We start from the raw sequence: 17,231 nt of genomic DNA, 5'->3' as shown, positions 1-17,231 counted from the left end.
GAGATTACAGAGGATGGTCTCCAATGCACATAGCTGCATGTTGTGGACATCTAGCCCTTGCAAAATATCTATTACAAAAAGGCGCTTCTGCTAATGTCAGGGATTCTTGGAATTATACTCCGCTTCATCGTGCTGCATGGAATGGACACGCAGAATTAGCTGAACATCTATTAGAGTGTGGCGCATCTCCTGATGTGTTGTCATCTTCTGGGGAGACACCAATGCATCTAGCTGCAGGAAATGGCCACCTTCCTTGTATTAAAACGCTACTAAAATACAAGTCTTCGCTCAGCATCAGAGACAACAACAAATGGACTCCACTGCATTGGTGCTCTGTTAATGACCACATGGATGTGTTAGATTATCTAATGTCCCTTGGCATTTCTTTAGAAAAAGACACCAACACAGGCATGACAATGCTTCATTTGGCTGTACTGGCTGGAAATATACAAGTCACCAACTATATATTAAAGAATAAGGTGGACGTCAATGTTAAGGACACCCGGGGGACAACTGCTCTACATTTGGCAGCAGAAAATGGTTATAAAGAGGTAAGCAAATTTTGATAAAAACATTCTGGAAGCATAACTATTCTTTAAAAAAAAAAAATATATATATATTTAATAAAAAGTAAATTAAAGGGGTTGAGTCACTTAAGCAAATATATTTTATTGTGTAGAGAAAGTTAATACAAGGCACTTACTAATGTATTGTGATTATCCATATTGCTTCCTTTGCTGGCTGGATCGTAACCATGGTTATGACCACCCTGCAATCCATCAGTGGTTGTGCTTGCACACTATAAAAAAACACCAGCCTTTGTGAGCGCCAATGGTCCCAGTCACCAGAGAGGATGTGTTGTTTTTTTTTTATATAGTGTGCAAGCACAGCCACCGCTGATGGATTACAGGGTGGTCGTAACCATGGAAATGAGCAGTGTATAATGTGATGGAAAAATGAATACAACCAGCAAAGGAGACAATATGGACAATCACAATACATTACTAAGTGGCTTGTATTAACTTTATCGACATGATAAATGTCACTTGCTGAAGTGGATTTTTGGGACGCAATGATACTGGTGAGGTTTATTTTTTTATTGTTTATGGGGAAAGGGGGTGAATTGAATTTTTATATTTTAATATTTATTCAAATACAGTATTCATTATATATAACTTTTTTTTTTTTTACACATGTCCTTTCTTAGTGCAGTCCCGAAAGATAAATCGTGATCACATGAGTATTAGCATGGCCTGCCATTGAAAACAATGGAAGGTGGTTCCAACGCAGGTTCCCCATGGTTTTTGGTGGAGAATCTCTGCCAAATTCCATGGACAAAATCCCCTGTGTGAACTAGCCCTAAGAAAAGATGTTCCAGAATTGTTCATTCAGGTATACAATTATTTACAACAGATATGTGGGGAGAGCGGACAGATCCCTTTTAAGGAGTTGTATGAGTGTTTAATATTAATACTGAAGACCTATCCTCAGGACAGATCATAATTATGTGTTCGATGGGGGTCCAACACACGGCAGCACCGCCGATCAGCACAGTGGCCTCTAGCGCAGCTTACTGAGCACAGCAATGTACAGTCATGGCCAAAAGTTTTGAGAATTACATAAATATTGGAAATTGGAAAAGTTGCTGCTTAAGTTTTTATAATAGCAATTTGCATATACTCCAGAATGTTATGAAGAGTGATCAGATGAATTGCATAGTCCTTCTTTGCCATGAAAATTAACTTAATCCCCAAAAAAAACTTTCTACTGCATTCCATTGCTGTCATTAGAGGACCTGCTGAGATCATTTCAGTAATCGTCTTGTTAACTCAGGTGAGAATGTTGGCGAGCACAAGGCTGGAGATCATTATGTCAGGCTGATTGGGGTAAAATGGCAGACTTGACCTGTTAAAAGGATGGTGATGCTTGAAATCATTGTCCTTCCATTGTTAACCATGGTGACCTGCAAAGAAACGCGTACAGCCATCATTGCGTTGCATAAAAATGGCTTCACAGGCAAGGATATTGTGGCTTCTAAGATTGCACCTCAATCAACAATTTATAGGATCATCAAGAACTTCAAGGAAAGAGGTTCAATTCTTGTTAAGAAGGCTTCAGGGCATCCAAGAAAGTCCAGCAAGCGCCAGGATCGTCTCCTAAAGAGGATTCAGCTGCGGGATTGGAGTGCCACCAGTGCAGAGCTTGCTCAGGAATGGCAGCAGGCAGGTGTGAGCACATCTGCACACACAGTCAGGCAAAGACTTTTGGAAGATGGCCTGGTGTCAAGAAGGCCAGCAAAGAAGCCACTTCTCTCCCAAAAAAACATTAGGGACAGATTGATCTTCTGCAGAAAATATGGTGAATGGACTGCTGAGGACTGGGGCAAAGTCATATTCTCTGATGAAGCCTCTTTCCGATTGTTTGGGGCATCAGGAAAAAGGCTTGTCCGGAGAAGAAAAGGTGAGCGCTACCATCAGTTCTGTGTCATGCCAACAGTAAAGCATCCTAAGACAATTCATGTGTGGGGTTGCTTCTCATCCAAGGGAGTGGGCTCACTCTCAATTTTGCCCAAAAACACACCCATGAATAAAGAATGGTACCAAAACACCCTCCAACAGCAATTTCTCCAACAATCCAACAACAGTTTGGTGAAGAACAATGCATTTTCCAGCACGTTGGAGCACCATGCCATAAGGCAAAAGTGATAACTTAGTGGCTCGTTGACCAAAACATTGACATTTTGGGTCCATGGCCTGGAAACTCCCCAGATCTTAATCCCATTGACAACTTGTGGTCAATCCTCAAGAGGCGGGTGGGCAAACAAAAACCCACTAATTCTGACAAACTCCAAGAAGTGATTATGAAAGAATGAGTTGCTATCAGTCAGGAATTGGCCCAGAAGTTGATTGAGAGCATGCCAGTCGAATTGCAGAGATCCTGAAAAAGAAGGGCCAACACTGCAAATACTGACTGTTTGCATAAATGTCATGTAATTGTCGATAAAAGCCTTTTGAAACGTATGAAATGCGTGTAATTATATTTCACTACATCACAGAAACAACTGAAACAAAGATCTAAAAGCAGTTTAGAAGCAAACTTTGTGAAAACTAATATTTGTGTCATTCTCAAAACTTTTGGCCACGACTGTATATTGTATATACTTTCTAATGGCATTTAGTATTGCATATGATGTAGTGGGAAGCTGGAAACAAATTCCAAATGTAGTGGAATTGAAAAAAATGCTATTCTTTTACGGTGTTCACTATGCAATAAAATATGGGATAAAAGGTCATACCTATGCCTACAATGTCATTACAATAAATATAAAAATAAAGCACTGGAAACCAATCACTTTCATTTGGAATAAAAACATTTTTTTCCATTATGCCGTTCACTAAATAGGATACATTTTAATAATATGGGTGCTTGTGGACAAAATACTACTATGTTTATTTTTTTATTGTTTATTTTGGAGATATGTTATATATAGAGTACAGACCAAAAGTTTGGACACACCTTCTCATTCAAAGAGTTTTCTTTATTTTCATGACTATGAAAATTGTAGATTCACACTGAAGGCATCAAAACTATGAATTAACACAAGTGGAATTATATACATAACAAAAAAGTGTGAAACAACTGAAAATATGTCATATTCTAGGTTCTTCAAAGTAGCCACCTTTTGCTTTGATTACTGCTTTGCACACTCTTGGCATTCTCTTGATGAGCTTCAAGAGGTAGTCACCTGAAATGGTCTTCCAACAGTCTTGAAGGAGTTCCCAGAGATGCTTAGCACTTGTTGGCACTTTGCCTTCACTCTGCGGTCCAGCTCACCCCAAACCATCTCGATTGGGTTCAGGTCCGGTGACTGTGGAGGCCAGGTCATCTGGTGCAGCACCCCATCACTCTCCTTCATGGTCAAATAGCCCTTACACAGCCTGGAGGTGTGTTTGGGGTCATTGTCCTGTTGAAAAATAAATGATGGTCCAACTAAACGCAAACCGGATGGAATAGCATGCCGCTGCAAGATGCTGTGGTAGCCATGCTGGTTCAGTATGCCTTCAATTTTGAATAAATCCCCAACAGTGTCACCAGCAAAGCACAATCACACCTCCTCCTCCATGCTTCACAGTGGGAACCAGGCATGTAGAGTCCATCCGTTCACCTTTTCTGCATTGCACAAAGACACGGTGGTTGGAACCAAAGATCTCACATTTGGACTCATCAGACCAAAGCACAGATTTCCACTGGTCTAATGTCCATTCCTTGTGTTCTTTAGCCCAAACAAGTCTCTTCTGCTTGTTGCCTGTCCTTAGCAGTGGTTTCCTAGCAGATATTCTACCATGAAGACCTGATTCACACAGTCTCCTCTTAACAGTTGTTCTAGAGATGTGTCTGCTGCTAGAACTCTGTGTGGCATTGACCTGGTCTCTAATCTGAGCTGCTGTTAACCTGCAATTTCTGAGGCTGGTGACTCGGATGAACTTATCCTCCGCAGCAGAGGTGACTCTTGGTCTTCCTTTCCTGGGGCGGTCCGCATGTGAGCCAGTTTCTTTGTAGCGCTTGATGGTTTTTGTGACTGCACTTGGGGACACTTTCAAAGTTTTCCCAATTTTTCGGACTGACTGACCTTCATTTCTTAAAGTAATGATGGCCACTCGTTTTTCTTTACTTAGCTGCTTTTTTCTTGCCATAATACAAATTCTAACAGTCCATTCAGTAGGACTATCAGCTGTGTATCCAACTGACTTCTCCACAACGCAACTAATGGTCCCAACCCCATTTATAAGGCAAGAAATCCCACTTATTAAACCTGACAGGGCACACCTGTGAAGTGAAAGCCATTTCAGGTGACTACCTCGTGAAGCTCATCAAGAGTGTGCAAAGCAGTAATCAAAGCAAAAGGTGGCTACTTGGAAGAACCTAGAATATGACATATTTTCAGTTGTTTCACACTTTTTTGTTATGTACATAATTGCACATGTGTTAATTCATAGTTTTGATGCCTTCAGTGTGAATCTACAATTTTCATAGTCATGAAAATAAAGAAAACTCTTTGAATGAGAAGGTGTGTCCAAACTTTTGGTCAGTACTGTGTGTGTATATATATATATATATATATATATATATATATATATATATATATCTTTTTTCCCCTTTTTTGGGGCCCCAACATACAATCATTAGATTGCAATTTGTATAAAGTAATGGAATTTTATCCATTAGAATATACAAAGATCGGTATATTCCAATACAGCGCTGCCACCTGCAGGCTTGAATTGAAATATACCAGTAACAGGCCTAGAAGCCTTGCTTATTACTGCAATGTGATGTCTTCCTTGATCTCAACAGGGGGAGGGGTTCCTGTCCGTAAAGCATGCTTCCAGTTTTTTTTTTATCTTTCAGATGCCATGGTCACATTTGACCACAACATCTTAGAGGTTAAAGGTTGTCATTAGTGCAGACTTTAGCGCTCTCTGTGCTCCAGAGTGGGCACCATCTTTAAAGATTCGGGAAGGGGTTAAACTAAGTGTCTGAAAATCCCTTTCACCTCAGGTACAGGTTTTTCAGGATCAAACAATCTTCTGTGCTGGGTTTCTGTATACACAAACAATTCTTTTTACGCTTGGAACGCAGATCATCAGCACCCATCCATCTCACTAGATGCCATAAAGTAGGCTGTATTCAATCTGCTTACCTAAGTTAGGGGAAAAGCAAAGATTTCACCACCCTGAAAAGCTGGGACCCACTACGTTTGCATTGAAACAGCTTGACATAGCTTAAAAGGCTTATATTGATGGAGTATCCTAAGATAGGTCACCAATATCAGATTGGTGGGAGTTTGACTCTTGACACCCCGCCAATCAGCTGTTCTACAGTAGCCCCAGCACTGGAAATAGGCACAGGAACTACATAGCTCAATTCACTGTGTAGGGGATGGAGCTGGGTACTGCAGCATTGCTGACGGAGTACCCCTTTAAAAGACTATAATATCTGACATTATACAATGCACACAAACAAGAGGTTTACTTTAACCACAACATAACAAGAATTAACAAGCTTTTTGTAGTGACCCAATGTGATGGGGAGAAACGAGCGGTAAAAGTATGAAAATGTAAATGCAGCGCAGTGGCGTAGCTAGAAATGACTGGGCCCCACTGCAAATTTTTTGAATGGGGCTCTATCTCACAGTAATTTTTTAGCGACCCCTTCCTTTCATGCCGCCCCCATTCCTGTGACTAGTAAAGATCGCTCTCTCAGATCAGGGCCGGCAACTGTTCCATCCGTTTCCTACACTGTCTATACTGTCACTGTATATAATTTCATTGTGTAATACTGTTGAGGGGGCCCTGACCAAATCCTTTAGTCCTCCTCCTCCCGGATGGGCCCCTTCTGGGTCAGGGCCCCAAAGCTGCAGCTTCCCCTGCTTCCCCTATAGCTAGGCCCCTGATGCAGCGGTCTCCTCCACCAGCGAGCAGCTCATTGACGGGAAGGAACCCTTCCTGTCACGGCTGTTATGGTCTGGTGGTAGTGGTCAAACAACCATGCTGGGCTACAGACACCAAATAGACCAGACATGGAACACCAAATGACATACAACAAACACCCTGTACATAAACCCACACCAAACATCATAAACAGGTGAGGAAGGGTAAGGGGACACGGGAAAACATCAGGATGACATTGCCAAAGACCAGGGCCGTCTTTACTAAGGGGCAAAAGGGGCAGCTGCCCTGGGCCCAGTTGCTCCTGGGGGGCCCAAGGCAGCTGCCTCTTGAGCCCTGCTAGCTACTGCCCCGGGTGTCAGGCTGTCGGCTACACAGGCATCATGATCGTACTGTGTTAATGATCTTAATTCTAGGACCTTAATGAGTTTTGCTCTAGGACCTTAATGACATCATTACCATGTGACCAGTAACCTAGCAATTACTGGTCACATGGCTATGAGATCATCACAGGTCCTACTGAGTGCTGTAGAAGTTAACTGAGGAGCTTTTTTGTGTAAAGATTACATCAGAAAAAGGTGACAGGGGCTGTTATGTTAATATACTGTAAACTACTGTATAGTGGGGTGCTGTATACTGTGTGGTGTGCTGTATACTGTGTGGTGGGCTGTATACTGTGGGGGGCCTGTATAGTGGGGGGGGGGCCTGTATAGTGGGGGGGAGTGCTATACTGCTGTACTGTATAGTGTGGGGGGCTGTATCGTGTATAGTTTGGGGTGCTGTATACAGTGAGGTGTTGTATACCGTGAGGTGCTGTATACTGTGGGCTGCTATACTGCTCTACTATATACTGTGGGGTACTGTATAGTGTGGGGTGCTAAACTGCATACTGTGTGGTGCTGTATACTATAGGGTGCTATACTGCATACCGTGGGGTGCTGGGGTGCACTGTAACACTAGGGTGAGCCGATCCCTGGTCTCCTTCCTGCAGAGCGGTGCCCACTTCCAGCCCAGAGCACTGATCCTGAGCCGCTGGAGTCTTCAGAACTGGAAGTATTTACAGTCATTCACTGGACTCTACCACATGTGTGGATTTTTTGTGTGTGTGTTGTGGTGGAGGGCGTAATTGCCTGCTAAGGTGGGGGAAGGCGGGATCCAGGGGGCCCAAGTAAATTTTTGCCCAGGGTCCAATCAATATTAAAGACGGCCCTGCCAAAGACCTTGATGTTCCACAGGGAGGCCCTCACGGAACTGTGACACATGCAGAGAGGAGCAAAGCTCCTACTCATACAAAGGCAGACATACAACTAACCTTAGTCTCACAACTCCAGTATAAGAAGAGCCATGAGGCCTCACCCAGCTTTACCTTGCACACTCCTTTAACCCTAAACAAACCAAAATGGGAAGGAACACCAGCCTTAAAGGGAAAGTGTAAAATCATGCTAATAACACGTTGCCACCAGCAACAAGCACGCACAGCAAAAGTGTCACGGTCCACTACCACCAGACCATGACAGCCATAACACTTCCTTCCCGATAATCTGCTGCTCTGTCGTCCCATGTAAGGGGACCTTACAACTATGTAAAATATTAGAAAACAATGCAAAATCTTAGGAATATACCACATCACCTAACTTATCATAGGATATTCCACTTTTACCACTAGCTGTGGCCTAGTAGGTCACTGCATTTTTACCAAGGAACCCCTTTCCATTCCAGGAGAGCCCCAATAGCTACCATATCATTACTGTAAAAATGTTACCGTCTAATTGGGAACCAGAACCAGATTTTATGGAACCATGGCTGGGAAACAGTGATATACAAAGTGCATAATTACATGAAGCATACAATCCGTGAGACAATAGCATTTTGTCTACTACAAAGACACAGATAATTATACAGAACTTCCCACCATCACTTGTTTTGGGGAAACAGTTGCTATTATTGACACTAGTGTGAAATATGTTTGTATCTATTCTCCTACAGGGAAATTACAATTACGTGTCGGCGATGAAGTTCTTACAGGATGAGAACACTTAGTAACGTACCTGACAATGAAGGGCACATTGTGCTAGTCTTTTGAGTAATGATGGTACACATTGTGTTTGTTTAATGCGCAATGTTTTATTGTCTCATTACTGAGATCACAACAAACATGATAAATCCATTGCCCACTGACTTTCAGACCATGTATATGGCCACCAGGTGGCAGCACAGTGTCAGAAACCATGAACCAGGTTTTTCATAACATTAACCAGTTCAAGACTGGGCCATTTACCCCCTTTCTGAGCTCACACATTTTCATTTTTATTTTATTATTTAGAACATTTGACTTCAAATGCCGTACATTTTTTTTTCTATTCTATTATTAAAATATTTTTTAAGGGGTTCTCTGGAAATTAAGGAAATTTAAATACTTAAATATTACTTTATTATAAATATATTCCCAAATACTTTTCATTAGTTATAATTGTTTGTTTTGTCTGGGGAGCAGTCATTAAGAGAATCAAAATGGCCACCATCCTATTAGCACACACAAAACCTGTCCTAATCACCCAGAGGGACAAGTAACTTCACAACACTGAGGTAAAGAGCTGCCTCACCCTCCTCTCTGCTCTGCTTGTCAGGGATTATGATCCTAAATATTGCTGATAAGATCTTCAGCTGAATCTCTGTAGAAATGGAGCTCATGAGGAGACATGAAGTGCAGAGGAGGGTGGGGATGTGACAAATGAGCAGCAGCATTTGTATGCAGCCTCCCAGGGGCGTAGCTTTAGGGGGTGCACAGGTAGCAGTCGCTACCGGGCTCAGGAGCCTGAGAGGGCCAAAGACCCTTGTGCCGCATAAGAAGACAATGGCATTATAGAAAGTGCATGCTGATCAAGTTACACTTCTGACTGGAGGGAAGGGGTTAGGTCAAGAATTTGGCTATGTGCTTCCCTGCCCCTGGCCACAATGCACTGAGGGAATGGGGGCCCAAGCTGAACTCTTGCACCAGGGCCCATGAGCCTTTAGCTACGCCCCTGCAGCCTCCATTACCACAGTCTGTCCTGTCCGTCCTCTCTGTAGTTCATGTCACCTCATGAACTTCATTCAGCTGAAGATCTTATCAACAATATTCAGGATCATAATCCCTGACAAGTAAAGAAGAGAGGAGGGTGAAGCAGCTCTATACCTCAGTGTTGTGAAGTTACTAATAGGATGGCGGACATTTTATTTCTCCTAAAGATTTCTCCCCAGACAAAGCACGCCATTATAAATAATGAAAGGTATTTGGGAATATATTTATAGTAAGTAATAATTCAATATGTTCAATTTCTTAATTCCTGGAGAACCCGTATAATTAGAATAGTTTTTGTTTTTATTTTCTGACCAGGGAAAATGTAACTGTTCAACTGTTTTCTAATAGCACACGGTGCAACTAAAAATACATTTCTAAATTGCATTCCCTTTACCTGACGGTCATATTGTCATAGGGGGTATATAGTTTACAGTGGACAGGGGTGAGGTTGAAAGATGTGGTTTGGACTAGTGGAGGCATTCTTTTTTTTCTTATATTGTTTTCATTATTGTTTTTTTTTTTACACTTTGTGCCCCCATAAGGTCATATAAGACCTTTGGAGGAACTTTTAACATTACATTTTTTTTATTGCTGATTCTTTTCTATGTTTAATGTTAGTTCAATAGCCTGTTCATAAGGGATTTCAATATATGAGATAAGTACATAGACATCTATGCAACCCCATTTCCCATCGGTGCTCAAGGCATGTAAGGCCAGAGTTAAAGGGGTTGTGCAAAGTTTAGAAATGTTACCCTATACACAGGATAGGGGATAACTATGTGTTTGCTGGGGGTCTGACTGCTGGGACCCCCATGATCTCAAGAATGGGTGTCCCATTTCTCCGATCTGATGGAACGGCGGGTTGGGCATCGTGCTGCTCCATTCATTCTCTATGGGACTGCTGGAGATAGGCGAGTACAGTCCAAACTGCAACTCCATCAGATCGGGGGGAATGGTACCCCCATTGTTGGGATTGCTGGGGTCCACAGCAATTGGATCAGCAGTCTTAAATTATATTATAGTAAATTAGAGTATTAAAATTTATAGAAATTCTGTGATGCAAAGATATTAATAATATTTAATTACTGTTTCAGATGGCGGAGTTCCTGCTGAGAAAAGGTGCTTTTGTGCATACACAGGATGACAACCAGCTCACTCCATTACACCGCGCTGCGGGGCGAGGTCATGCTTTTATGGTAAAACTATTACTGCACAAAGGAGCTGATGTTAACTGCAACGACTCAGTAAACCTAACAGCTTTACACCATGCTGCCTATAGGGGGCACAGTGGGGTATGTTCCAGGTTACTTCAGCATGGAGCAGACATACATGCCAGGGACTGGCTTGGAAAAACAGCGCTTCACCTGGCAGTAGAAAGAGGGCACGCTCATGTGGTGAAAACGCTGAAGGAGTGCGGGGCTGATCCCTGTATTAAAACCAAGTGGAATGAATCTGCTACAGACATGGCGGTACAAGGCAGCTACAAGGATATTCTTAACATTTTAAACATGGGTGGAATGAATTTATGCTAAAAACAACTGTAATATCAAAGATCATAGAGTCCATTCAATATATTTTATGTGTGTATGTTAATAATATGCTTTTAATAATTGGTAAATTCATTTAATGCCTTAAACAGACTATTGAAAAAAATAACATGGTCAATTTAGCTCTCCAGCTATGGCTAGGCACTGATTCAAGCAGAGTGCTGCTCCAACAAGAATCCACTAGGGGACGACTCCTTGTGCTGGACATAGCTGGGATACAATAGTTACAGCAGTGATTTCCAGTTGTAGAAACATACATTGTTGCCATTCCCTTTAAGGCCATGTTCAGACACAGCCTAATTGTCTCAAATTGTGATGTGGATTCTGCATTGCAAATCTACAGCAATTTACGTCACATTTCAAGCGGATGGAGTTTTCAAAACCAAATTCACATGTAGCAGAAATGGCCGAGGACCTATAGCATGCTCATTCTCGTGCGGTATTGTTTGGATTTTCACTGCAGATTTCCCCTTTTGAAATGTATGGGGTGAAATCTGTATGTAAAGACTTTTCTTCACTCGGACGTGTTATGATTACTATGGTGGTTGGGTTTAAAATGTTGTTTGGTGTGCACATTATTGCAACTTAGGTCTTAGTTACTTAAAAGAACTACTGCTACCCCACACCCCTTGCCGTCATCATGACTACACCGTCCTTACCCAGGAACTAACAGAACACATTAACACATTTGGAGCCATGAAGCCACCACTCTCTGGATCGCATTACCTGGACCGAACAGACATCATCCTAGGACATATTTTCATCAAGACTCAAAACGCACCAGTTCAGTTTGGTGCTTGAGGGCAGGTTTCACATTGTCTACACAGGGCATTAGAACAAGCTGATCAGTTTACAAATGTTTGCTGGTCCTATAACTTGTCATTTATGATAACTATTAACAACATGTCAGAAACTGCTTATGTATAAACCCTGCCTAAAGCCTCAGTATCGATCTGCATCTGCGGTACTGTATGATAATATATTTTCTACTGTATGTTTCCATATGGTGTGTATGGATCCAATATGAGATCTGAAATAAGTGGGGATGACAAACATAGTCTTCATGTTCCAGGTATGCTTGAGTGGCAGTGCTCCTTAAAGGGGTTATTTACTTTTTTCTTACTGATCATCTATCCTTTGAATAGGTGATCAGCATCTAATCAGCAGGGGTTTGACACCCGGGACCCCCATCAATCAGTTATTTGAGAAGGCAATGGAGCTCGCAGTAGCATCGCAGACTTCTCCCTGCTCCTTGCAGGCTAGTGACTTGGGAATACTTCAATGGGGCTCAGCTGTGCCCAGGCCACATGGCTCCCCCACTGATCAGCTGTTCGAAGAGGTCGCAGCGCTCTGTGAGCTGCGGCCGCTTCCTAGGCCAGTGAAATCATTATACAATGGTCATGTGGCCTAGGTGCAGCTCAGTCCCTATCAAGTGATCAGTGTTGTGCTTGGTAAGCATGAGGAGGCTGCAGTTCTCACTGGATCTCTAGTGAGTGCAGTGGCCTCTTGAGGCAGCTGATCGGACAGGGTGCTAGGAATCGGACCCCAACCAATTGATATTAATGACCTATCAGGAGGACAGGCCATCAATATCATATTCCCATATAACCACTTTAAAGAGGTTGTCTAGGCTTTATATATTGATGACCTATCCTCAGGATAGGTCATTAATATCAGATCGGTGGGGGCCCGAAACCTGACACACCCGCTGATGAGCTGTTTGAGGAGACGGTGCTTGCAGTGCGCACATGCCGTCTCCCTTCTCTCTTCATGCTCTCTGCTGTATGTCTATGAGACAGCAGGAGTGAACAGGAAGAGAGACGGACAACCCCTTTAATGTATATTATTGCCCCATACCACTCAGAACTGAAAACCATATGCATAAATCCCAACAGTGTTGAATCTTGCATGAGAAAACCATTACAAATATTTATAATACCATTTGTTTCTACTATGACCAGTATCTACTATGTTTTTTACTATTATGTTTTTTATATGTAGAGTGCGAGGGATCAAGAAAGCAATTGACACTCTGTAAACATCACACCTTGTAACATTGAGAACATTTTGTAATTAGGTTCTGACTCACAACTTGATTACAAAATGTTCTGCCTGTTGGGCTATTAAAGTAAATTAGTGCTCAGTATACAGATGACTGGGCTGATAGGAAGCTGGATTGCATCGTGAACATTAAAACTATGTACATACCAAACCTTGGCCTATTGGTATTAATTTAGGTGTTTACTTTTTCCAAACATTATAATGAAGGTCCTCATATAGGATTGACGAAAAAGTGATTTCCATGATTTTGGTAATTCCATTTTATACACATAAGTTTTCACTAGGTTCTAGGTTTTAAAGGAGAAGAAAATCACAGCATTTTACACTGGTCATCTTTGTGAAAAGTGAGGAATCTAGCTCCGGCTAGCAAGTTTGTACATAGGCTGTAAATATGAATGAGTTATGTACAGTCCAACAATACCCTAACTTATGATGGTCTCAATATGCAATGAACTGAACGTACAATAATCTCTTAGGTGGCATCTTGAGTGCAGCCTCCAATTACAATGCTTTCAGGCAGCTGTGGGTGTCAATCAGCATTTACATCGGGGAGCCTCGTACAGCAGACTAGTGTCACTGCTCCACTCGTGTTCAAGAAGTTGTAGCACTCTTCAAATGCATACTAGTTTGATTTGATTTTACTTTAGTCTGTTTTCACATTAGCTTCGAGTGTATATTTTTATCCTGCAATAGACAAGCAGAACAAAATTAAAGAGCAATACAGCCAAAGAAAAAACAGCCTATTCAAGGGACATCCACATAGTCCTTGTTGTTATCATTAGCTACTCCTTTTTATGTTCCAACTACTCCGCCTCCACTCCATCATCAGTCATCCATAACAGAATGTTTGATCAGAAAACAACAATACAGGCCCAGTAATCCGCTTGTATGCCAACTGAACTCGCACCTGGCCAAGCTGCCAGTGCAGTTGCTGCTATACCACTTACCAGTTGATTCTACTGCCTTTAGGCAATTGATGGCATGTGCTCATCCTTGATGGAGCATACCTTGTTGCTATTATTTCTCAAGCAGTTCTAAAAAGCCATCTCTGCCTCTTACTCTCACATGATGGATGGAGAATAAGGATTGCTCCTTGGAATTGTCGTTGTGCGGCAGGGTGCACGCCACCATTGACATTGTAGAGCAGTAATTATCACCAGGGACATGTCTTTCATAGACCACTGGGTCAATGTTTTTTGCACAATAGTAGCAACAGTGCACCACCGCAAAAAGGCCAGGGGGTACTGACACCAAGTGCAGGTCTGATTATGCCTGTGCAGCCGGTTCAGCTGCAGAGGGACCCAGCGTGGGAGAGGGCCCTCCACAGGACGCACAGACAGCTGATTCTAATGGTGAAGCAGAGAAGTGCCCGCTCCAAGCTTAACCATTCATAACTCCATACAGCATGTAGAAGGGGCCCCCATGGCAATCTGCGGCTCACTGTCTTGAGTCTGAGGACATGCTGTGCCGTCCACAGCTCTGAGCAGCAGGGCCTGGGCAGCCCGTCCTGAATTGTATCTGTGATCGCCCTGCCTCCTTACAGCCGAGTCCTGCTGTGTGGGGGGCACTGGGGCAGCCATGAAGAGTTTGAAATGAGCTCAGCCAGGCCTGTGCTGAGCCACTTCACGGTGTCGGTAGCTCGCCCCGTCTAGTGATGATGGTAGCTCCGCCCCGTCTAGTGATGACGGTAGCTCTGCCCCGTCTAGTGATGACGGTAGCTCTGCCCCGTCTAGTGATGGCGGTAGCTCTGCCCCCATCTAGTGATGACGGTAGCTCCGCCCCGTCTAGTGATGGCAGTAGCTCTGCCCCCATCTAGTGATGATGGTAGCTCCGCCCCGTCTAGTGATGGCGGCAGCTCAGCCCCCGTCTAGTGATGGTGGTAGCCCTCCATCGGTAGCTTCACCCACATCTGGTCCTCTCCTAGCTTTTCAGTACCTCAGAGTTGGTGCTTAATGTGTGAGGCCTGCAGCAAACCAGCAACTCAGGAGAAAGTAAGGACTGGAGGTGGCCCCTGTGCCCACTGTCCCTGCCAGACACTGAACTTGACACTTGGTATGTTTTTTTTACTACACCCATCACCCCTGTCCCCCTCTGGCCCTCTTGTGACTGGCCCTGGCCCACACTCATTTATTTTGCGGTCTGTGGATCGGCAAGATATGTATGTGGTCCATTTATCGATATTTTTGCAGACCCATTCACTTAAATAGGTCTGCAGTCTGCATTTTGTAGAGAAGTATAGGATGTGTCACATTTTCTGTTTTGTGCAGAACGGACATACGGATATGGAAAGCATATAGAAGTAATTTGCTTTCTGCATCCTTATGTCTGTTCCCCAAAGGATAGAAAATCTGACATGTCCTATACTGGTCCCCAACGTGCAGGCTAGTTAATGGGTCTGCAAAAAAAAAGGTACATGGCACATGGACGTCATCCGTAATTTGCAGATCACAAAAAGCATATGGGTTATAAAAGTGTTGCTCAGACACTCAGGGGGTAGGGGGGTCCAGGTACATACTTTGCACAGGGGTCCTCTGCTGCCAGTGTAACACAGTGAACTGTACAGTGGTATTGTCATTTTGAAACATGCAAGATTGTTCTCCACAAGCGGTGAAAAACATTATATTTGTGAAAATGAATTAGGCATGGATCTCTGAGGATTTTCACACACCTCCAGATGGTGTAAAGGGGCACATATCTGGGCATAACTACTGTGAGGGGCACATATCTGGATATAACTACTGTGAAGGGGCACATATCTGGGCATAAATGCTGTGAAGGGGGCATAGTGTGGGCGTTACTACTATGTGCTGGCCTTGGGAGGAGTTAAAGGCGTGGCCTAGTATGAAAAAAAAATATAAACATATTGACCTATATTATCAATATTTTTTTATTTTTTTTGCACGTATATATTTATATCTGTATGGGTAGTTTTTTTGGGGGGTAGGGGGGTCCAGATACATACTTTGCACAGGGGTCCTCTGCTGTCTGTGTCCGCCCCTGCCAGACGCTTATCCACCTCCTCCACATCCTCCTCAATGGACATTTTCCCATCCCAAACAGAAACAAGACAGAATGTTTTTTCCACTCCTCCTCCCTCCTTTCATATGTGGAAGCTGAAGCATTGCAATGTTGTCTTTCAACTGATAAGCCTGGGTGAGAGAGGCCACACAGCAAATCAGTAGCTGTTCATCAAGCAGCAAATTTTCTGCTGGATAATCTCCCTACCAACTATAATCAATGAAAATCAGTGGCTGTGCGGCATTTGGTGAATATAACACATGCTCCTTGTATGCCATGAACGTCATAAATTTGGTGGTGCAACTTTTTTTTTTAAATGGACTGCAGCTTGCCGAAAGTGCTGATCATGTTCAGGAAAGCGTGTGTGCATTTTAGCCATTCTTATGTAGCTAAGAACACCCTCCTGAACTAGCAGCAACAGAACAGGCAAACTTTGAAATGCTTGATCTGCAACCTTGCATCTGCTGGACCGTCCCTACAAGCAGTGTAAAGTGGTCACTGATTATATCATTGACCACACCAGGGAGCAGGTTTAAAAGTAATATAAGGAAGTATTACTTTACTGAGAGAGTAATGGATGCATGGAATAGCCTTCCTGCAGAAGTGGTAGCTGCAAATACAGTGAAGGAGTTTAAGCATGCATGGGATAGGCATAAGGCTATCCTTCATATAAGATAGGGCCAGGGACTATTCATAGGATTCAGATATATTGGGCAGACTAGATGGGCCAAATGGTTCTTATCTGCCGACACATTCTATGTTTCTATGTGTTATTTTGACCTCAAGCAGTGACAGCTAATCAGGGCCTTCAACGAGACCACCTGATTTGTGAGCAGGGACAGCAGCGACTTCAACTACATCATCCACCAGATGTTTATATTACAGCAAATGCTCACATTAATGCAACAAGGGATGGTGGAAGAAGAACACTTTCACATCCTACTCGCTGCCATGTGGTTGTTTGGGACCCACATGTGCAGGAACAAGTGGAGGAGGATGAGGAGGAGTTGGTGGTGGAGGAGACATGGAGTTTTCACAGGCACAGCCAATGATCATGATGATGATGCTGGCTCTGACCAAGACCAACCACGGCAGTCC

General features: G+C 43.1%; 1 protein-coding gene across 1 annotated transcript in view; it reads left to right on the top strand.

Moving 5' to 3' along the window:
- The window catches only part of LOC122935987 (ankyrin repeat domain-containing protein 65-like), a 40,641-nt gene extending 27,945 nt beyond the window's left edge, over nt 1-12,696 (top strand). The window contains exons 2-3 of the mRNA XM_044291962.1: nt 2-551; nt 10,602-12,696. Of these exons, the coding sequence (XP_044147897.1) occupies nt 2-551; nt 10,602-11,039 (988 nt within the window). The 3' untranslated portion in view covers nt 11,040-12,696. The remainder of the gene's footprint in view (nt 1; nt 552-10,601) is intronic.
- The last annotated feature ends 4,535 nt before the right edge of the window (nt 12,697-17,231 follow it).

Source organism: Bufo gargarizans, chromosome 4 (genome assembly GCF_014858855.1).
Source record: "Bufo gargarizans isolate SCDJY-AF-19 chromosome 4, ASM1485885v1, whole genome shotgun sequence".
In the NCBI taxonomy this organism is placed as follows: Eukaryota; Metazoa; Chordata; class Amphibia; order Anura; family Bufonidae; genus Bufo; species Bufo gargarizans.
The sequence above is the reverse complement of the archived record's forward strand: the minus strand, read 5'-3'. Positions and strand labels throughout refer to the sequence as shown.